General features: G+C 49.9%; 1 protein-coding gene across 5 annotated transcripts in view; it reads right to left on the reverse strand.

The window, feature by feature from the left end:
- Positions 1-21,302, reverse strand: part of AGAP3 (ArfGAP with GTPase domain, ankyrin repeat and PH domain 3) — a 447,006-nt gene that overhangs the window by 29,100 nt on the left and 396,604 nt on the right. For 3 of the 5 annotated variants that reach the window (XM_073677119.1, XM_073677116.1, XM_073677115.1), the window contains 2 exons: positions 18,528-18,677; positions 276-440 (listed from right to left, as the gene is read on the reverse strand). The exons of 1 other annotated variant lie outside the window; for it this stretch is intronic. In XM_073677119.1, coding sequence (XP_073533220.1) covers positions 276-440; positions 18,528-18,677 — 315 coding nt within the window. The remainder of the gene's footprint in view (positions 1-275; positions 441-18,527; positions 18,678-21,302) is intronic. One more of the 5 variants, XM_073677117.1, reaches the window with a different exon arrangement.

Below are 21,302 nucleotides of genomic sequence, written 5' to 3' on the forward strand. Positions count from 1 at the left end.
CTGGGTATATTGGGGTGTCTGTCCTTGTGGGGTGCACTTACATAGTGCTGGGCGGCCGCCTGATCTAAGAGCATGGTCACTAATAGGCTGTAAGCTGGACACTGTGCACTACACGTATCAGTGTGACGGTGTGCTGGTCAATACGGCGGCGGCTGCCTTCTTCTTGTGATGTTTATTGTCGGGGGTTCATTACTTTTTCCCTGGTTTTGAGGAAATTCTTCTTTGATGGTTGCCGGCCGCTGATATTCCATCAGACGATCTAATCATGTGGTTACCTTCCCCCGCAGCAGGCACACCTCCCTCAGGGCGCTGGGGACCACTGCTCTTTTTCCTGCGATGTTTTTTACGATTAGCATGAGGAGAAGGTGGAGGATCTAATTTTGGGCTTGCGGTGCCCCCCATATTTGAAGAGGGAATTAGTGAGTCACTAGGAGACACGCCTAGAAATAAAGCCACAAATGAGGAAACACAAATAGCAACACATACGAGGAAAGAAGAAACATTGCTATAGAAAGAGGAAGAAAGAGACATTAAGCCAGTCATAGATGAGAGAGAGAAGGGAGACAGAGGAGGAGAGACAGGAACCAACAGAGGGAGAGAGAGGAAGAGAAAGACAGGAAGCGAGAGAGGGAGCGCAGGAGAGAGAGGAAAAGAATGTCACAGAGTGGGAGAGAGAGGAAGAGGAAGAGAAAGATAGGAAGCGAGAGAGGGAGAGAGAGGAAAAGAATGTCAGAGAGAGGGAGAGAGAGGAAGAGAAAGACAGGAAGAGAGAGCAGGAGAGAGAGGAAAAGAATGTCAGAGAGTGGGAGAGAGAGGAAGAGGAAGAGAAAGACAGGAAGCGAGAGCAGGAGAGAGAGGAAAAGAATGTCAGAGAGTGGGAGAGAGAGGAAGAGGAAGAGAAAGATAGGAAGCGAGAGAGGGAAAGAGAGGAAAAGAATGTCAGAGAGAGGGAGAGAGAGGAAGAGGAAGAGAAAGACAGGAAGAGAGAGCAGGAGAGAGAGGAAAAGAATGTCAGCGAGTGGGAGAGAGAGGAAGAGGAAGAGAAAGATAGGAAGCGAGAGAGGGAAAGAGAGGAAAAGAATGTCAGAGAGAGGGAGAGAGAGGAAGAGGAAGACAGGAAGAGAGAGCAGGAGAGAGAGGAAAAGAATGTCAGAGAGTGGGAGAGAGAGGAAGAGGAAGAGAAAGACGGGAAGCGAGAGCAGGAGAGAGAGGAAAAGAATGTCAGAGAGAGGGAGAGAGAGGAAGAGAAAGACAGGAAGAGAGCAGGAGAGAGAGGAAAAGAATGTCAGAGAGTGGGAGAGGGAGAGAGAGGAAGAGAAAGACAGGAAGAGAGAGCAGGAGAGAGAGGAAAAGAATGTCAGAGAGAGGGAGAGCGAGGAAGAGAAAGACGGGAAGCGAGAGCAGGAGAGAGAGGAAAAGAATGTCAGAGAGAGGGAGAGAGAGGAAGAGAAAGACAGGAAGAGAGAGCAGTAGAGAGAGGAAAAGAATGTCAGAGAGTGGGAGAGGGAGAGAGAGGAAGAAAAAGACAGGAAGAGAGAGCAGGAGAGAGAGGAAAAGAATGTCAGAGAGAGGGAGAGAGAGGAAAAGAATGTCAGAGAGAGGGAGAGGAAGAGAAAGACAGGAAGAGAGAGGAGAGAGAGGAAAAGAATGTCAGAGAGTGGGAGAGAGAGGAAGAGAAAGATAGGAAGCGAGAGAGGGAGAGAGAGGAAAAGAATGTCAGAGAGAGGGAGAGGAAGAGAAAGACAGGAAGAGAGAGCAGGAGAGAGAGGAAAAGAATGTCAGAGAGTGCGAGAGAGAGGAAGAGAAAGATAGGAAGCGAGAGAGGGAGAGAGAGGAAAAGAATGTCAGAGAGAGGGAGAGAGAGGAAGAGGAAGAGAAAGACAGGAAGAGAGAGGAAAAGAATGTCAGAGAGTGGGAGAGAGAGGAAGAGGAAGAGAAAGATAGGAAGCGAGAGAGGGAGAGAGGAAAAGAATGTCAGAGAGGGAGAGAGAGGAAGAGGAAGAGAAAGACAGGAAGAGAGAGCAGGAGAGAGAGGAAAAGAATGTCAGAGAGTGGGAGAGAGAGGAAGAGAAAGACAGGAAGAGAGAGGGAGAGAGAGGAAAAGAATGTCAGAGAGTGGGAGAGAGAGGAAGAGAAAGACAGGAAGAGAGAGCAGGAGAGAGAGGAAAAGAATGTCAGAGAGAGGGAGAGAGAGGAAGAGAAAGACAGGAAGAGAGAGCAGGAGAGAGAGGAAAAGAATGTCAGAGAGAGGGAGAGAGAGGAAGAGAAAGACAGGAAGAGAGAGCAGAAGAGAGAGGAAAAGAATGTCAGCGAGTGGGAGAGAGAGGAAAAGAATGTCAGAGAGAGGGAGAGAGAGGAAGAGGAAGAGAAAGACAGGAAGAGAGAGCAGGAGAGAGAGGAAAAGAATGTCAGAGAGAGGGAGAGAGAGGAAAAGAATGTCAGAGAGAGGGAGAGAGGAAGAGGAAGAGAAAGACAGGAAGAGAGAGCAGGAGAGAGAGGAAAAGAATGTCAGAGAGAGGGAGAGAGAGGAAGAGGAAGAGAAAGACAGGAAGAGAGAGCAGGAGAGAGAGGAAAAGAATGTCAGAGAGTGGGAGAGCGAGGAAGAGGAAGAGAAAGACAGGAAGAGAGAGCAGGAGAGAGAGGAAAAGAATGTCAGAGAGTGGGAGAGAGAGGAAGAGGAAGAGAAAGATAGGAAGCGAGAGAGGGAGAGAGGAAAAGAATGTCAGAGAGAGGGAGAGAGAGGAAGAGGAAGAGAAAGACAGGAAGAGAGAGCAGGAGAGAGAGGAAAAGAATGTCAGAGAGAGGAAGAGAAAGACAGGAAGAGAGAGGGAGAGAGAGGAAAAGAATGTCAGAGAGTGGGAGAGAGAGGAAGAGAAAGACAGGAAGCGAGAGAGGGAGAGAGAGGAAAAGAATGTCAGAGAGTGGGAGCGAGAGGAAGAGGAAGAGAAAGACAGGAAGAGAGAGCAGGAGAGAGAGGAAAATAATGTCAGAGAGTGGGAGAGAGAGGGAGAGAAAGACAGGAAGCGAGAGAGGGAGAGAGAGGAAAAGAATGTCAGAGAGAGGGAGAGAGAGGAAGAGAAAGAGAAAGATAGGAAGCGAGAGAGGGAGAGAGAGGAAAAGAATGTCAGAGAGAGGGAGAGAGAGGAAGAGAAAGACAGGAAGAGAGAGCAGGAGAGAGAGGAAAAGAATGTCAGAGAGAGGGAGAGCGAGGGAGAGGAAGAGAAAGACAGGAAGTGAGAGAGGGAGAGAGAGGAAAAGAATGTCAGAGAGTGGGAGAGAGAGGAAGAGGAAGAGAAAGACAGGAAGAGAGAGCAGGAGAGAGAGGAAAAGAATGTCAGAGAGTGGGAGAGAGAGGAAGAGGAAGAGAAAGACAGGAAGAAAGAGTAGGAGAGAGAGGAAAAGAATGTCAGAGAGTGGGAGAGAGGGAGAGGAAGAGATAGACAGGAAGCGAGAGAGGGAGAGAGAGGAAAAGAATGTCAGAGAGTGGGAGAGAGAGGAAGAGAAAGACAGGAAGAGAGAGGGAGAGAGAGGAAAAGAATGTCAGAGAGTGGGAGAGAGAGGAAGAGAAAGACAGGAAGAGAGAGGGAGAGAGAGGAAACGAATGTCAGAGAGTGGGAGAGAGAGGAAGAGAAAGACAGGAAGCGAGAGAGGGAGAGAGAGGAAAAGAATGTCAGAGAGTGGGAGCGAGAGGAAGAGGAAGAGAAAGACAGGAAGAGAGAGCAGGAGAGAGAGGAAAATAATGTCAGAGAGTGGGAGAGAGAGGGAGAGAAAGACAGGAAGCGAGAGAGGGAGAGAGAGGAAAAGAATGTCAGAGAAAGGGAGAGAGAGGAAGAGAAAGACAGGAAGAGAGAGCGGGAGAGAGAGGAAAAGAATGTCAGAGAGTGGGAGAGGAAGAGAAAGACAGGAAGCGAGAGGAAAAGAATGTCAGAGAGTGGGAGAGGAAGAGATAGACAGGAAGCGAGAGAGGGAGAGAGAGGAAAAGAATGTCAGAGAGAGAGAGAGAGGAAGAGAAAGACAGGAAGAGAGAGCAGGAGAGAGAGGAAAAGAATGTCAGAGAGTGGGAGAGAGAGGGAGAGAAAGACAGGAAGCGAGAGAGGGAGAGAGAGGAAAAGAATGTCAGAGAGTGGGAGAGAGAGGAAGAGAAAGACAGGAAGCGAGAGAGGGAGAGAGAGGAAAAGAATGTCAGAGAGAGAGAGAGGAAGACAAAGACAGGAAGAGAGAGCAGGAGAGAGAGGAAAAGAATGTCAGAGAGTGGGAGAGAGAGGAAGAGGAAGAGAAAGACGGGAAGCGAGAGCAGGAGAGAGAGGAAAAGAATGTCAGAGAGAGGGAGAGAGAGGAAGAGAAAGACAGGAAGAGAGAGGAAAAGAATGTCAGAGAGTGGGAGAGGGAGAGAGAGGAAGAGAAAGACAGGAAGAGAGAGCAGGAGAGAGAGGAAAAGAATGTCAGAGAGAGGGAGAGCGAGGAAGAGAAAGACGGGAAGCGAGAGCAGGAGAGAGAGGAAAAGAATGTCAGAGAGAGGGAGAGAGAGGAAGAGAAAGACAGGAAGAGAGAGCAGTAGAGAGAGGAAAAGAATGTCAGAGAGTGGGAGAGGGAGAGAGAGGAAGAGAAAGATAGGAAGAGAGAGCAGGAGAGAGAGGAAAAGAATGTCAGAGAGAGGGAGAGAGAGGAAAAGAATGTCAGAGAGAGGGAGAGGAAGAGAAAGACAGGAAGAGAGAGGAGAGAGAGGAAAAGAATGTCAGAGAGTGGGAGAGAGAGGAAGAGAAAGATAGGAAGCGAGAGAGGGAGAGAGAGGAAAAGAATGTCAGAGAGAGGGAGAGGAAGAGAAAGACAGGAAGAGAGAGCAGGAGAGAGAGGAAAAGAATGTCAGAGAGTGGGAGAGAGAGGAAGAGAAAGATAGGAAGCGAGAGAGGGAGAGAGAGGAAAAGAATGTCAGAGAGAGGGAGAGAGAGGAAGAGGAAGAGAAAGACAGGAAGAGAGAGGAAAAGAATGTCAGAGAGTGGGAGAGAGAGGAAGAGGAAGAGAAAGATAGGAAGCGAGAGAGGGAGAGAGGAAAAGAATGTCAGAGAGGGAGAGAGAGGAAGAGGAAGAGAAAGACAGGAAGAGAGAGCAGGAGAGAGAGGAAAAGAATGTCAGAGAGTGGGAGAGAGAGGAAGAGAAAGACAGGAAGAGAGAGGGAGAGAGAGGAAAAGAATGTCAGAGAGTGGGAGAGAGAGGAAGAGAAAGACAGGAAGAGAGAGCAGGAGAGAGAGGAAAAGAATGTCAGAGAGAGGGAGAGAGAGGAAGAGAAAGACAGGAAGAGAGAGCAGGAGAGAGAGGAAAAGAATGTCAGAGAGAGGGAGAGAGAGGAAGAGAAAGACAGGAAGAGAGCAGAAGAGAGAGGAAAAGAATGTCAGCGAGTGGGAGAGAGAGGAAAAGAATGTCAGAGAGAGGGAGAGAGAGGAAGAGGAAGAGAAAGACAGGAAGAGAGAGCAGGAGAGAGAGGAAAAGAATGTCAGAGAGAGGGAGAGAGAGGAAAAGAATGTCAGAGAGAGGGAGAGAGGAAGAGGAAGAGAAAGACAGGAAGAGAGAGCAGGAGAGAGAGGAAAAGAATGTCAGAGAGAGGGAGAGAGAGGAAGAGGAAGAGAAAGACAGGAAGAGAGAGCAGGAGAGAGAGGAAAAGAATGTCAGAGAGTGGGAGAGCGAGGAAGAGGAAGAGAAAGACAGGAAGAGAGAGCAGGAGAGAGAGGAAAAGAATGTCAGAGAGTGGGAGAGAGAGGAAGAGGAAGAGAAAGATAGGAAGCGAGAGAGGGAGAGAGGAAAAGAATGTCAGAGAGAGGGAGAGAGAGGAAGAGGAAGAGAAAGACAGGAAGAGAGAGCAGGAGAGAGAGGAAAAGAATGTCAGAGAGAGGAAGAGAAAGACAGGAAGAGAGAGGGAGAGAGAGGAAAAGAATGTCAGAGAGTGGGAGAGAGAGGAAGAGAAAGACAGGAAGCGAGAGAGGGAGAGAGAGGAAAAGAATGTCAGAGAGTGGGAGCGAGAGGAAGAGGAAGAGAAAGACAGGAAGAGAGAGCAGGAGAGAGAGGAAAATAATGTCAGAGAGTGGGAGAGAGAGGGAGAGAGAGGGAGAGAAAGACAGGAAGCGAGAGAGGGAGAGAGAGGAAAAGAATGTCAGAGAGAGGGAGAGAGAGGAAGAGAAAGAGAAAGATAGGAAGCGAGAGAGGGAGAGAGAGGAAAAGAATGTCAGAGAGAGGGAGAGAGAGGAAGAGGAAGAGAAAGACAGGAAGAGAGAGCAGGAGAGAGAGGAAAAGAATGTCAGAGAGAGGGAGAGCGAGGGAGAGGAAGAGAAAGACAGGAAGTGAGAGAGGGAGAGAGAGGAAAAGAATGTCAGAGAGTGGGAGAGAGAGGAAGAGGAAGAGAAAGACAGGAAGAGAGAGCAGGAGAGAGAGGAAAAGAATGTCAGAGAGTGGGAGAGAGAGGAAGAGGAAGAGAAAGACAGGAAGAAAGAGTAGGAGAGAGAGGAAAAGAATGTCAGAGAGTGGGAGAGAGGGAGAGGAAGAGATAGACAGGAAGCGAGAGAGGGAGAGAGAGAGGAAAAGAATGTCAGAGAGTGGGAGAGAGAGGAAGAGAAAGACAGGAAGAGAGAGGGAGAGAGAGGAAAAGAATGTCAGAGAGTGGGAGAGAGAGGAAGAGAAAGACAGGAAGAGAGAGGGAGAGAGAGGAAACGAATGTCAGAGAGTGGGAGAGAGAGGAAGAGAAAGACAGGAAGCGAGAGAGGGAGAGAGAGGAAAAGAATGTCAGAGAGTGGGAGCGAGAGGAAGAGGAAGAGAAAGACAGGAAGAGAGAGCAGGAGAGAGAGGAAAATAATGTCAGAGAGTGGGAGAGAGAGGGAGAGAAAGACAGGAAGCGAGAGAGGGAGAGAGAGGAAAAGAATGTCAGAGAAAGGGAGAGAGAGGAAGAGAAAGACAGGAAGAGAGAGCGGGAGAGAGAGGAAAAGAATGTCAGAGAGTGGGAGAGGAAGAGAAAGACAGGAAGCGAGAGGAAAAGAATGTCAGAGAGTGGGAGAGGAAGAGAGACAGGAAGCGAGAGAGGGAGAGAGAGGAAAAGAATGTCAGAGAGAGAGAGAGAGGAAGAGAAAGACAGGAAGAGAGAGCAGGAGAGAGAGGAAAAGAATGTCAGAGAGTGGGAGAGAGAGGAAGAGGAAGAGAAAGACAGGAAGAGAGCAGGAGAGAGAGGAAAAGAATGTCAGAGAGTGGGAGAGAGAGGGAGAGAAAGACAGGAAGCGAGAGAGGGAGAGAGAGGAAAAGAATGTCAGAGAGTGGGAGAGAGAGGAAGAGAAAGACAGGAAGCGAGAGAGGGAGAGAGAGGAAAAGAATGTCAGAGAGAGAGAGAGGAAGACAAAGACAGGAAGAGAGAGCAGGAGAGAGAGGAAAAGAATGTCAGAGAGTGGGAGAGGGAGGGAGAGGAAGAGAAAGACAGGAAGCGAGAGAGGGAGAGAGAGGAAAAGAATGTCAGAGAGAGGAAGAGAGACAGGAAGAGAGAGCAGGAGAGAGAGGAAAAGAATGTCAGAGAGTGGGAGAGGGAGGGAGAGGAAGAGAAAGACAGGAAGCGAGAGAGGGAGAGAGAGGAAAAGAATGTCAGAGTGGGAGAAGGAGAGAGAGGAAGAGAAAGACAGGAAGCGAGAGCAGGAGAGAGAGGAAGAGAAACACAGGAAGCGAGAGAGGAAGAGAAATACAGGAAGTGAGGGGAACAGAGAGACGGGAAGCGAGAGCAGGAGAGAGAAGAAGTGAAACACAGGAAACTAGAGAGGAAGAGAAATACAGGCAACCTTTTCCGCCCCCGGTATTGTCTTTATCTCCCCCCCTGGAGGTTTGTAGCTACATTTCCCAAAACCTATGAAAGAACATAACTTCAACGGAAGGTCATTGGGGAGCGGTTCTGGAGCCATCAGATCTAGTTGGGCCCAAGTTATGCTTGGGGACCAAACACGGCTTTGCTGCCTGGCTTCTACTGGCTGCTCTCTGTATCTCCCCACTCTGGGGTGCTAGAACGGATAGAGACTCAGGGAGGTGTTCGGCCCATTCCAGAGAACTTCTAATTGTAACCGGTGTGTCACTAGGATGAGGGGAAGATAGACAGGAAAAAAGAGTGGAAGAGAGACAGGAAGCGAGAGAGGGAGAAAGAGGAAGAGAAAGAAGTGAGAAAGACAGGAAGTGAGAGAGGAATAGAGGGGAAGAGAGAAAAAGAAAAAATATGAAGCAAGAGAGGGAGAAAAAGGAAAATAGAAAGACCGGAAGTGAGAGAGAAAAAAAGAGGAAGAGGGTTAGGAAGAGGAAAAGAGGAAGAGAAAGACAGGAAGCAAAGAGAGGGGGAGGAAGAGAGACGGGAAGCGAGGGAGAAAGAGGAAGAGATGAAGAGTAAGGAAGAGAAAGACATGAAGTGAGAAAAGGAGAAGAGGAAGAGAGAGAGGAAAAGGAAGAGAGCGGAAGAGAAAGACAGGAAGCGAGAGAGGAGAAAAGAGAAAGAGGAAGATAAAGACAGGAAGAAAAGAGGGGGAGGAAGAGAGACAGGAAGCGAGGGAGAAAGAGGAAGAGATGAAGAGCAAGGAAGAGAAAGACATGAAGAGAGAGAGGGAGAAGAGGAAGAGAAAGAGGGAAAGGAAGAGAGAGGAAGATAAAGGAAGAGCGGAAGAGAAAGGCAGGAAGCAAGAGAGGAAAAAAGAGAAAGGAAGAGAAAGACAGGAAGTGCGAGAGGAAGGGACAGGAAGCAAGGGGAAGAGGGGAAGAGAGAGGAAGAGGGGAAGAGAGAGGAAGAGGGGAAAAGAGAGGAAGAGGGGAAAAGAGAGGAAGAGGGGAAAAGAGAGGAAGAGGGGAAAAGAGAGGAAGAGGGGAAAAGAGAGGAAGAGGGGAAAAGAGAGGAAGAGGGGAAAAGAGAGGAAGAGGGGAAAAGAGAGGAAGAGGGGAAAAGAGAGGAAGAGGGGAAAAGAGAGGAAGAGGGGAAGAGAGAGGAAGAGGGGAAAAGAGAGGAAGAGGGGAAAAGAGAGGAAGAGGGGAAAAGAGAGGAAGAGGGGAAAAGAGAGGAAGAGGGGAAAAGAGAGGAAAAGGGGGAAAAGAGAGGAAGAGGGGGAAAAGAGAGGAAGAGGGGAAAAGAGAGGAAGAGGGGAAAAGAGAGGAAGAGGGGAAAAGAGAGGAAGAGGGGAAAAGAGAGGAAGAGGGGAAAAGAGAGGAAGAGGGGAAAAGAGAGGAAGAGGGGAAAAGAGAGGAAGAGGGGAAAAGAGGAAGAGGGGAAAAGAGAGGAAGAGGGGAAAAGAGAGGAAGAGGGGAAAAGAGAGGAAGAGGGGAAAAGAGAGGAAGAGGGGAAAAGAGAGGAAGAGGGCAATAGAAAGATGGGAAAAGAGAGGAAGAGGAAGACAGGAAGCGAAAGAGGGAGAAAGAGGAAGAGCGAGAAACACAGGAAGTGAGAGAGGAAGACAAAGACAGGAAGCAAGAGAGGGAGAGAGACAGAGAAAGACAGGAAGCAAGAGAGGAAAAGAAAGTAAAGAAGAGAGACAGAAAGAGAGGAAAAGAAAAAATATAGACAGGAAGAAAGATAGACAAGAAGAGAGAGACAGAGGGAGAACAAGAGAGAGAGAGAGACAGGAAGTGAGACGAAGAGAGAAAAAGAGGATAAAGAGCCAGGAAAAAGATGGGAAAAGAGAAACAGGAAGCGAGAGAAGAAAAAGTGAGAAAAGAGAGAGTGAAAGAGAAAAAGACAAGAAGTGAGAGAAAGAGGAAGAGATAGACAGGAAGTGAGAGTAAGAGATGAAAAGAAACAAGAGGAAAAGAAACAAGAGAAAGAAAGGAAGAGAGAAAAAAAGAGAGACAGAAAGAGAGGAAGACAGACAATGACGGAAAAAGACAGGAAGCGAGAGGAAGGGAAAAGAAGACTGAGGAAGAAAGAGAAAGAATGAGAGAAAGAGGAAGAAAAAGACAGGAAAAGAGAGAAAGACAGAACGTGAGAGGAAGAGAGGGGAAGAGAAAGACAGGAAGCAAGAGGAAGAGAGATAAAGAGAAGGATAAAGAGCCAGGAAAAAAATATAGGAAGAGAGAGAGAAAAAGACAAGAAGCGAGAGAAGAGAAGAAAAAGTGAGAAAAGAGAGAGCGAAAGCGAAAACGACAAAGACAAGAAGTGAGAGGAAGAGAGAGAAAGAGAAAGGCAGGAAGTGAGAGAGGAAGGAAGCGAGAAGAAGAGAAAGACAGGAAGTGAGAGGAAAAGAGGGTAAGAAAAACAGGAAGGGAGAGAGGAAGAGATGAAAATAGACCAGAGGATAAGAGACGAGAGAAAGAAAGTAAAATAGAGAAAAGAGACAGAAAGAGAGGAAGACAAGAATACACTAGCAATGTGCAAACCTAAATATAGTAAATTCAATTTTATTACAACACAACATGTGACTTTCCCTGAGGAAGCTGCTGTGAGCAGCGATACACGTGGGGCGTGAGAACTGGAAAGCAGGTTTTATGGGGGCCTCAGGCTTATTCTAGGACATATCTGTAGGACTAGGATTCACCAGATGCAAAATATAGCATTTATGGCCAAACCATCTGAGCATATTGGGATTTGACTTTGATATATCTTAATATGCTGGTCTTTTGATGGATTTCTTATAAGGCTCTATACTGACACAGGCTATTACTATTTGGTTATCATATGGTGTGTATACATTATTATTATATGGGGTATATATTATTGCTTACTATATGATGTATAAACTACTTATGCCTGCAGTATATATGGCTGTATTACTGTTAAGAGGCTATGTAGATATATACAATTGAATAGAGTTCATGCATTTTTATATATTACGCCTTGAGGGTCAGTGTATTGTTTGTATAACATTGTATTTGCACTTTGTTATTATACCATCTAGACTCGTGCACTTTATGAACTATTGCGTTCTGAGTGGTCCCCCCTGATATTATTTATTAGCCTACATCACAACCTGATACAGTGGTGTTGTTTTCAGATGGTTTTAATTCTGTCATGTGTTGTGTTGTAATGAAATTGAATTTACTATATATAGGTGTGCACATTGCTAGTGTATTCTTGTCTTTATACTACAGTTCTGTGTTAATACATTATGTAGCACTCTATATTCAAACTGTGGCTGTGCATCCTATTTTGTGTTTGCAGAGAGAGAAGAAGAAAGAAAGAAAGAGAAAGACAGGAAGAGAGAGGAAGAAAAGAAGAGAGGGTAGAAGAGGAATAGAAAGACAGGAAGCGAGAGGAAGAGAGGGGAAGAGAGAGGAAGCGAAAGACAGGAAGTGAGAAGAAGACAGGAAGCGAGAGGGAGAGAGTAAGAGAGGGTAGAAGAGGAATAGAAAGACAGGAAGCAAGAGGAAGAGAGGGGAAGAGAGAGGAAGCGAAAGACAGGAAGTGAGAGGAAGACACTAAGCGAGAGGGAGAGAGTAAGAGGGTAGAAGAGGAATAGAAAGACAGGAAGCAAGAGGAAGAGAGAAGAAGAGAAAGACAGGAAGTGAGAGGAAGACAGGAAGCAAGAGGGAGAGAGGAAGAGAGGGTAGAAGAGGAATAGAAAGACAGGAAGCGAGAGGAAGAGAGGGGAAGAGAGTGGTAGAGAAAGACAGGAAGCGAGAGGAAGAGAAGAAGAGAGGGTAGAAGAGGAATAGAAAGACAGGAAGTGAGAGGAAGAGAGGGGAAGAGAGTGGTAGAGAAAGACAGGAAGACAGGAAGCGAGAGGAAGAGAAGAAGAGAGGGTAGAAGAGGAATAGAAAGACAGGAAGCAAGAGGAAGAGAGAAGAAGAGAAAGACAGGAAGCGAGAGGAAGACAGGAAGCAAGAGGGAGAGAGGAAGAGCGGGTAGAAGAGGAATAGAAAGACAGGAAGCGAGAGGAAGAGAGGGGAAGAGAGTGGTAGAGAAAGACAGGAAGCGAGAGGAAGAGAAGAAGAGAGGGTAGAAGAGGAATAGAAAGACAGGAAGTGAGAGGAAGAGAGGGGAAGAGAGTGGTAGAGAAAGACAGGAAGCAAGAGGGAGAGAGGAAGAGAGGGTAGAAGAGGAATAGAAAGACAGGAAGCGAGAGGAAGAGAGGGGAAGAGAGTGGTAGAGAAAGACAGGAAGACAGGAAGCGAGAGGAAGAGAAGAAGAGAGGGTAGAAGAGGAATAGAAAGACAGGAAGTGAGAGGAAGACAGGAAGCGAGAGGGAGAGAGTAAGAGGGTAGAAGAGGAATAGAAAGGAAGCGAGAGGAAGAGAGGGGAAGAGAGTGGTAGAGAAAGACAGGAAGTGAGAGGAAGACAGGAAGCGAGAGGAAGAGAGGGAAAGAGAGTGGTAGAGAAAGACAGGAAGTGAGAAGAAGACAGGAAGCAAGAGGGAGAGAGGAAGAGAGGGTAGAAGAGGAATAGAAAGACAGGAAGCGAGAGGAAGAGAGTGGTAGAGAAAGACAGGAAGTGAGAAGAAGACAGGAAGCAAGAGGGAGAGAGGAAGAGAGGGTAGAAGAGGAATAGAAAGACAGGAAGCGAGAGAAAGAGAGGGGAAGAGAGGAAGAGAAAGACAGGAAGCGAGAGAAAGAGAGGGGAAGAGAGGAAGAGAAAGACAGGAAGTGAGAGGAAGACAGGAAGCGAGAGGGAGAGAGTAAGAGAGGGTAGAAGAGGAATAGAAAGACAGGAAGCAAGAGGAAGAGAGGGAAAGAGAGTGGTAGAGAAAGACAGGAAGTGAGAAGAAGACAGGAAGCAAGAGGGAGAGGAAGAGAGGGTAGAAGAGGAATAGAAAGACAGGAAGCGAGAGGAAGAGAGGGGAAGAGAGTGGTAGAGAAAGACAGGAAGTGAGAAGAAGACAGGAAGCAAGAGGGAGAGAGGAAGAGAGGGTAGAAGAGGAATAGAAAGACAGGAAGTGAGAGAAAGAGGGGAAGAGAGGAAGAGAAAGACAGGAAGTGAGAGGAAGACATGAAGTGAGAGGGGGAGAAGAAGAGAGGGTAGAAGAGGAATAGAAAGACAGGAAGTGAGAGGAAGAGAAAGACAGGAAGTGAGAGGAAGACAGGAAGCAAGAGGGAGAGAAGAAGAGAGGGTAGAAGAGGAATAGAAAGACAGGAAGCGAGAGGAAGAGAGGGGAAGAGAGGAAGAGAAAGACGGGAAGCAAGTGGGAGAGAGGAAGAGAGGGTAGAAGAGGAATAGAAAGACAGGAAGCGAGAGGAAGAGAAAAACAGGAAGTGAGAGGAAGACAGAGTAGAAGAGGAATAGAAAGACAGGAAGTGAGAGGAAGACAGGAAGCGAGAGGGAGGGTAGAAGAGGAATAGAAAGACAGGAAGTGAGAGGAAGAGAGGGGAAGCGAGAGAGAGGAAGAGAGGAGACGAGAAAGACAGGAAGTGAGAGGGGAAGAGTGAGGAAGAGAGGGGAAGAAGGAGTAAAAGGGGAAGAGTGGGGGGAGGGGGGAAGAGAAACACAGGAAGTGAGAGAGAAGAAGGATAAAAAGCCAGGGAAAAGAGATAGGAAGAAAAACAGGATGCGAGAGAAGAGAGATGAAGAGAAGTGAGAAAAGAGAAAGCGCGAAAGAAAAAAAAAGAAAAAGACAAGAAGTGAAAGGAAGAGAAAAAAAGAGGAAGAGAAAGACAGGAGGCGAGAGAGGGAAGAAGAGAACGACAGGAAGAGAGAAACAGGAGGTGAGAGAGGAAGAGATGAAAAGAGACAAGAGGAAAAGAGACGAGAGAAAGAAAGGAAGAGAGAAAGAAAGACATAAAGAGAGAAAGAAAGAAAGACATAAAGAGAGAAAGAAAGACATAAAGAGAGAAAGAAAGACAGAAAAAGAGAAAGAAAGACAAAGCGAGAGGAAGAGAGCAGACAGAGAAAAGAAAAAGACAGAGAGCGAGAGGGTAAGAGAGGGAAGAAAGACGGGAAGCAAGAGAGGAAGAGAGAAAAAGGAGAAAAAGAGACCAGAGGAAAAAAAGAAAAGAGACAGGAAGCGAGAGAGGAACAGTAAAAAAGAAAGGAAGATAGAGAGAGACAGGAAGCTGGAGAGGAAAAGAGTAAAAGAGAGAAAGAAAGAGAAAGGAAAAGAGAGAAAGAAAGAGGAAGAGAGAGAAAGACAAGAAGACAGCCAGAAAAAGAGAAAAAGGAAGAAAAAGAGGAAGAAAGAAAAATAGGAAATGAGAAAGGAAGAGAATAAGAGGAAGATAGGGAGATGGCAAGTGAGAGGAAGAGAGAAGGAAAGAGAAAAAGAGGAAGCGAGAAAAAAAGAAGATGATAGAGACATGAAGCGAGAGAGGAAGAGGGGAAAAAGGGAAGGAGAGAAAGAATGAATAAGATAGTAGAGGGGGAGAGAGAAAGAGGGAGAGAGAGAGAGGAAGAGAAAGCGGAAGAGAGACGAAGAAAGAAGAAAAGAAAGAGGACGAAAGAGGAAGAGAGAGAGATATAGGAAGAGAGAGATAGGGGAAGAGATAAAAGGAGAAAGTAGAGGAGAAAGTAAAAGGGAGAGAGAAAGAGGAAGAGAGTGCGTGTGAAAGAGAAAGTTAAAGGGAGAAACCGGTAGAAAGAAAAAGATGTAGAGCAAGAAAAAGAAACAGCAAGAGAGTGGAATCGAGAGAGAAAGAAAGGGAGCGAGAACGAAACAAAGTGAAAAAAGAGAAAGAGAGGAGAAATAAAAAGGAGAGAGGAAGAGAGTGAAAGAGAAAGAATAAAGTGAAAAAGAGGGAAGAGAGAGAAAAGGGAAAAGAGAAAGAAAGAAGGAAAATAATGAAAGGCCTGACAATGATAAAAGGGAAAATGAGGAAAGAAAACAAAGAGAAAAAGATACAGAATAAAGTGAAAACAGTGAAAGAAAGAGTGGACCAAAAAAAAGGAGAAAGAGTGAAAGAAGAAGAGAGAAAGAAAAAAAAAAAAGAGTAGGAAAGTAAAATAATGAAATAGAAAAATAAATAAATAAAAAGACAAAGATAGAAAAGAGACAGTAGAGCAGATAGAGAGGAGAAAAAAGGGAGAGAGAAGAGAACGTGAAAGAGAAAAGAAAAAGCTAGAAATAAAGAAAGACAGGAAAGAAATAGAAAGTAAAATAAAGAAATAGAAAAAGTGGAAGAGAGGAAGATAGAACGAGAAAGAAAGCAATATAAAGAAACAGACAGAAAAAAATAAACTGAAAGAATAAGAGAGAAGGCAAAAGAGTAGGAAAGGGCAAGAAAGAAGCAGAGAAAATGAGAAAGAACAGAGAAAGAAGAAAAGAAAGACTGCAGCGGAGAATCAAACAGGAGAGGAGTGCAGTAGAGAGACAGTGAGGAGAGAAGCAGCACACCTAAGAGACAGAGAGGGGAGGATCACCGTACAGAGACTGAGAAAAGTGCAATGCAGAGAAAGAGAGGGGAGAAGTGAAGTACAGAGACAGAGAGAGGAAGAGAGCAGGAGAAATAGAGGAATTGAGAACAGTAGGAAGAGAGGAAAACATCAGGGGGAAGAGGCGAGGAACACAGGAGAAAGGAGACAAGTGCAGGAGGAAATAGGAGAGCAGGAGTAATAGGAAAAGAACACAGGAAAATAGAGGAAAAGAACTAAGGAGAAAGAGGAGAGAAATGCAGGAGAAAGGGGGGTGGAGAGCAGGAGAAAGAGGGGTGGAGCGCAGGAGAAAGGGGGGTGGAGAGCAGGAGAAAGAGGGGTGGAGCGCAGGAGAAAGAGGGGTGGAGCGCAGGAGAAAGAGGGGTGGAGAGCAGGAGAAAGAGGGGTGGAGCGCAGGAGAAAGAGGGGTGGAGCGCAGGAGAAAGAGGGGTGGAGCGCAGGAGAAAGAGGGGTGGAGCGCAGGAGAAAGAGGGGTGGAGCGCAGGAGAAAGAGGGGTGGAGCGCAGGAGAAAGAGGGGTGGAGCGCAGGAGAAAGAGGGGTGGAGCGCAGGAGAAAGAGGGGTGGAGCGCAGGAGAAAGAGGGGTGGAGCGCAGGAGAAAGAGGGGTGGAGCGCAGGAGAAAGAGGGGTGGAGCGCAGGAGAAAGAGGGGTGGAGCGCAGGAGAAAGAGGGGTGGAGCGCAGGAGAAAGAGGGGTGGAGCGCAGGAGAAAGAGGGGTGGAGCGCAGGAGAAAGAGGGGTGGAGCGCAGGAGAAAGAGGGGTGGAGCGCAGGAGAAAGAGGGGTGGAGCGCAGGAGAAAGAGGGGAAAGGAAGTCAGGAGAGAGAAAGGTACGCAGGAGAGAGAAAGGTATGCAGGAGAGAGAGAGGAGAAAGGTACGCAGGAGAGAGAGAGGAGAAAGGTACGCAGGAGAGAGAGAGGAGAAAGGTACGCAGGAGAGAGAGAGGAGAAAGGTACGCAGGAGAGAGAGAGGAGAAAGGTACGCAGGAGAGAGAGAGGGGAAAGGAACGCAGGAGAGAGAGGGGGAAAGGAACGCAGGAGAGAGGGGAAAGGAACGCAGGAGAGAGAGGGGGAAAGGAACGCAGGAGAGAGAGAGGAGAGGAATGCAGGAGAAAAGGGGGTGGAGAGCAGGAGAAAGAGGGGTGGAGCGCAGGAGAAAGAGGGGTGGAGCGCAGGAGAAAGAGGGGAAAGGAAGTCAGGAGAGAGAAAGGAAGTCAGGAGAGAGAGGGGAAAGGAACGCAAGAGAGAGGGGAAAGGAACGCAGGAGAGAGAGGGGAAAGGAACGCAGGAGAGAGAGGGGAAAGGAACGCAGGAGAGAGAGGGGAAAGGAACGCAGGAGAGAGAGGGGAAAGGAACGCAGGAGAGAGAGGGGAAAGGAACGCAGGAGAGAGAGGGGAAAGGAACGCAGGAGAGAGAGGGGAAAGGAACGCAGGAGAGAGAGGGGAAAGGAACGCAGGAGAGAGAGGGGAAAGGAACGCAGGAGAGAGAGGGGAAAGGAACGCAGGAGAGAGAGGGGAAAGGAACGCAGGAGAGAGAGGGGAAAGGAACGCAGGAGAGAGAGGGGAAAGGAACGCAGGAGAGAGAGGGGAAAGGAACGCAGGAGAGAGAGGGGAAAGGAACGCAGGAGAGAGAGGGGAAAGGAACGCAGGAGAGAGAGGGGAAAGGAACGCAGGAGAGAGAGGGGAAAGGAACGCAGGAGAGAGAGGGGAAAGGAACGCAGGAGAGAGAGGGGAAAGGAACGCAGGAGAGAGAGGGGAAAGGAACGCAGGAGAGAGAGGGGAAAGGAACGCAGGAGAGAGGGGGTAAAGGAACGCAGGAGAGAGGGGGTAAAGGAACGCAGGAGAGAGGGGGTAAAGGAACGCAGGAGAGAGGGGGTAAAGGAACGCAGGAGAGAGAGGGGAAAGGAACGCAGGAGAGAGAGGGGAAAGGAACGCAGGAGAGAGAGGGGAAAGGAACGCAGGAGAGAGAGGGGAAAGGAACGCAGGAGAGAGAGGGGAAAGGAACGCAGGAGAGAGAGGGGAAAGGAACGCAGGAGAGAGAGGGGAAAGGAACGCAGGAGAGAGAGGGGAAAGGAACGCAGGAGAGAGAGGGGAAAGGAACGCAGGAGAGAGAGGGGAAAGGAACGCAGGAGAGAGAGGGGAAAGGAACGCAGGAGAGAGAGGGGAAAGGAACGCAGGAGAGAGAGGGGAAAGGAACGCAGGAGAGAGAGGGGAAAGGAACGCAGGAGAGAGAGGGGAAAGGAACGTAGGAGAGAGAGGGGAAAGGAACGCAGGAGAGAGACGGGAAAGGAACGCAGGAGAGAGAGGGGAAAGGAACGCAGGAGAGAGGGGAAAGGAACGCAGGAGAGAGGGGAAAGGAACGCAGGAGAGAGAGGGGAAAGGAACGCAGGAGAGAGAGGGGAAAGGAACGCAGGAGAGAGAGGGGAAAGGAACACAGGAGAGAGAGGGGAAAGGAACACAGGAGAGAGAGGGGAAAGGAACACAGGAGAGAGAGGGGAAAGGAACACAGGAGAGAGAGGGGAAAGGAACGCAGGAGAGAGAGGGGAAAGGAACGCAGGAGAGAGAGGGGAAAGGAACGCAGGAGAGAGAGGGGAAAGGAACGCAGGAGAGAGAGGGGAAAGGAACGCAGGAGAGAGAGGGGAAAGGAACGCAGGAGAGAGAGGGGAAAGGAACGTAGGAGAGAGAGGGGAAAGGAACGCAGGAGAGAGAGGGGAAAGGAACGCAGGAGAGAGAGGGGAAAGGAACGCAGGAGAGAGGGGAAAGGAACGCAGGAGAGAGAGGGGAAAGGAACGCAGGAGAGAGAGGGGAAAGGAACGCAGGAGAGAGAGGGGAAAGGAACACAGGAGAGAGAGGGGAAAGGAACACAGGAGAGAGAGGGGAAAGGAACACAGGAGAGAGAGGGGAAAGGAACACAGGAGAGGGGAAAGGAACACAGGAGAGAGAGTGGAAAAGAACACAGGAGAGAAAGAGGAAAGGAACGCAGGAGAAAGAGGAGAGGAAAGCGGAAAAAGAGGAGAGAAACAGGAGAAATAGAGGAGAGGAACGCAGGGAAAAGAGATGAAAGGAATGTAGGAGAAAAAAAAAGGTACGCAGGAGAAAGTAACACTGAAGAGACAGAGAGGAGTGCAGAAGAAAGAGAGAAGAACCAGAAAGATAAAGAGGAAAGGAGTTCAGGAAAAAAAAAAGAAACAAACACTGGAGGAACAAAGAGGAGAGACAGCGGCACGTAAGGTGTCATTCGGGCCTCTCACCTGTTGAGGTGTCACCCCAATGCTCCCCACTACACACAGAATAGGATCTCTGGGTCAGGGTGACCCCGTCGCTCTTCCCGCTATATGTTGAGAGGCTGAGGCCGCTGACTGAGCGCTCAGAGGACAAGGAGCTGGAGGAGTGAGCGGCTCCTGGAAGGTAACGTACAAACATGGTGTCTATGGTGGAGAGAGCGGGGTCTGGAGCTGCGGTCATGTACAGTGTCAGGGAACAATATGCCAGCTATAAATCCTACATCAATCTTCCGGACCCTGGATGCAGGAGTTTTATTCCTGTCAGGCCTAACATGACAGTATCAGGAGGGAACGAAGGGCAAGACAGCATGTACAGCTCAGCAGCACACTGCCGCGTGGGGTAACAGGAGCCGCGTGGGGCGACGGGAGGAGCCGCGTGGGGCGACATGAGGGGCCGCGTGGGACGACATGAGGGGCCGCGTGGGACGACATGAGGGGCCGCGTGGGACGACATGAGGGGCCGCGTGGGACGACATGAGGGGCCGCGTGGGACGACATGAGGGGCCGCGTGGGACGACATGAGGGGCCGCGTGGGACGACATGAGGGGCCGCGTGGGACGACATGAGGGGCCGCGTGGGACGACATGAGGGGCCGCGTGGGACGACATGAGGGGCCGCGTGGGACGACATGAGGGGCCGCGTGGGACGACATGAGGGGCCGCGTGGGACGACATGAGGGGCCGCGTGGGACGACATGAGGGGCCGCGTGGGACGACATGAGGGGCCGCGTGGGACGACATGAGGGGCCGCGTGGGACGACATGAGGGGCCGCGTGGGACGACATGAGGGGCCGCGTGGGACGACATGAGGGGCCGCGTGGGACGACATGAGGGGCCGCGTGGGACGACATGAGGGGCCGCGTGGGACGACATGAGGGGCCGCGTGGGACGACATGAGGGGCCGCGTGGGACGACGGGAGGGGCCGCGTGGGACGACGGGAGGGGCCGCGTGGGACGACGGGAGGAGCCGCGTGGGACGACGGGAGGAGCCGCGTGGGACGACGGGAGGAGCCGCGTGGGGAACACCACTTCAGGTAGTATACACCAGTTGCTGGAGGGGATAAAGGGTTATTTGGAGTCATGTGACAAAATGAATAGTAAGAGGTGTCGGAGAGAACATGAGGGGTTAAAGTGGGTGACTGGGCATCATAGAGGAATATAAACAGGCGACTGGTGCAGGTGGGGGAGGGCGACTGGCAGGGGAGGGCGGCAGGCGCTGTCAGTAATGGGGCTCGTTATACTCGGCGTCGTCCTACAATCAGCGCCGGTAATTGTGGAATTTGATGCTAATGATTAATGAATTAAACATGCGCCATCAATTAGTCCTGGGAGAATAACTCTGCATAAAGCAGCGGGTAATGTAATTACAGGAAGAGTTGAGCATGGCAGCGCCAGCGGGGAGGGGGCACACATCACTGACACAGTATCAGAGGTGAGGAGGGCAGCGCCAGCGGGGAGGGGGCACATATCACTGACATAGTATCAGAGGTGAGGAGGGCAGCGCCAGCGGGGAGGGGGCACACATCACTGACACAGTATCAGAGGTGAGGAGGGCAGCGCCAGCGGGGAGGGGGCACATATCACTGACACAGTATCAGAGGTGAGGAGGGCAGCGCCAGCGGGGAGGGGGCACACATCACTGACACAGTATCAGAGGTGAGGAGGGCAGCGCCAGCGGGGAGGGGGCACATATCACTGACACAGTATCAGAGGTGAGGAGGGCAGCGGGGAGGGGGCACACATCACTGACACAGTATCAGGGGTGAGGAGGGCAGCGGGGAGGGGGCACACATCACTGACACAGTATCAGAGGTGAGGAGGGCAGCGGGGAGGGGGCACACATCACTGACACAGTATCAGGGGTGAGGAGGGCAGCGGGGAGGGGGCACATATCACTGACAGTATCAGAGGTGAGGAGGGCAGCGGGGAGGGGGCACACATCACTGACACAGTATCAAGGGTGAGGAGGGCAGCGGGGAAGGGGCACACATCACTGACACAGTATCAGGGGTGAGGAGGGCAGCGGGGAGGGGTCACATATCGCTGACACAGTATCAGAGGTGATGAGGCACACATCACTGACACAGTATCAGAGGTGAGAAGGGCAGTGCCAGCGGGGAGGGGGCACACATCACTGAAACAGTATCAAGGGTGAGGAGGGCAGCGGGGAGGGGGCACACATCACTGACACAGTATCAGGGGTGAGGAGGGCAGCGGGGAGGGGGCACACATCACTGACACAGTATCAGGAGTGAGGAGGGCAGCAGGGAGGGGGCACACATCACTGACACAGTATCAGGGGTGAGGAGGGCAGTGGGGAGGGGGCACACATCACTGACACAGTATCAGGGGTGAGGAGGGCAGCGGGGAGGGGTCACATATCGCTGACACAGTATCAGAGGTGATGAGGCACACATCACTGACACAGTATCAGAGGTGAGAAGGGCAGTGCCAGCGGGGAGGGGGCACACATCACTGAAACAGTATCAAGGGTGAGGAGGGCAGCGGGGAGGGGGCACATATCACTGACACAGTATCAGAGGTGAGAAGGGCAGTGCCAGCGGGGAGGGGGGACACATCACTGACACAGTATCAAGGGTGAGGAGGGCAGCGGGGAGGGGGGACACATCACTGACACAGTATCAGGGGTGAGGAGGGCAGCGGGGAGGGGGCACACATCACTGACACAGTATCAAGGGTGAGGAGGGCAGCGGGGAGGGGGCACATATCACTGACACAGTAT

Source organism: Phyllobates terribilis, unplaced genomic scaffold (assembly GCF_046119375.1).
Source record: "Phyllobates terribilis strain yellow unplaced genomic scaffold, ASM4611937v1 Scaffold_4__5_contigs__length_816908805, whole genome shotgun sequence".
NCBI classification, from domain to species: domain Eukaryota; kingdom Metazoa; phylum Chordata; class Amphibia; order Anura; family Dendrobatidae; genus Phyllobates; species Phyllobates terribilis.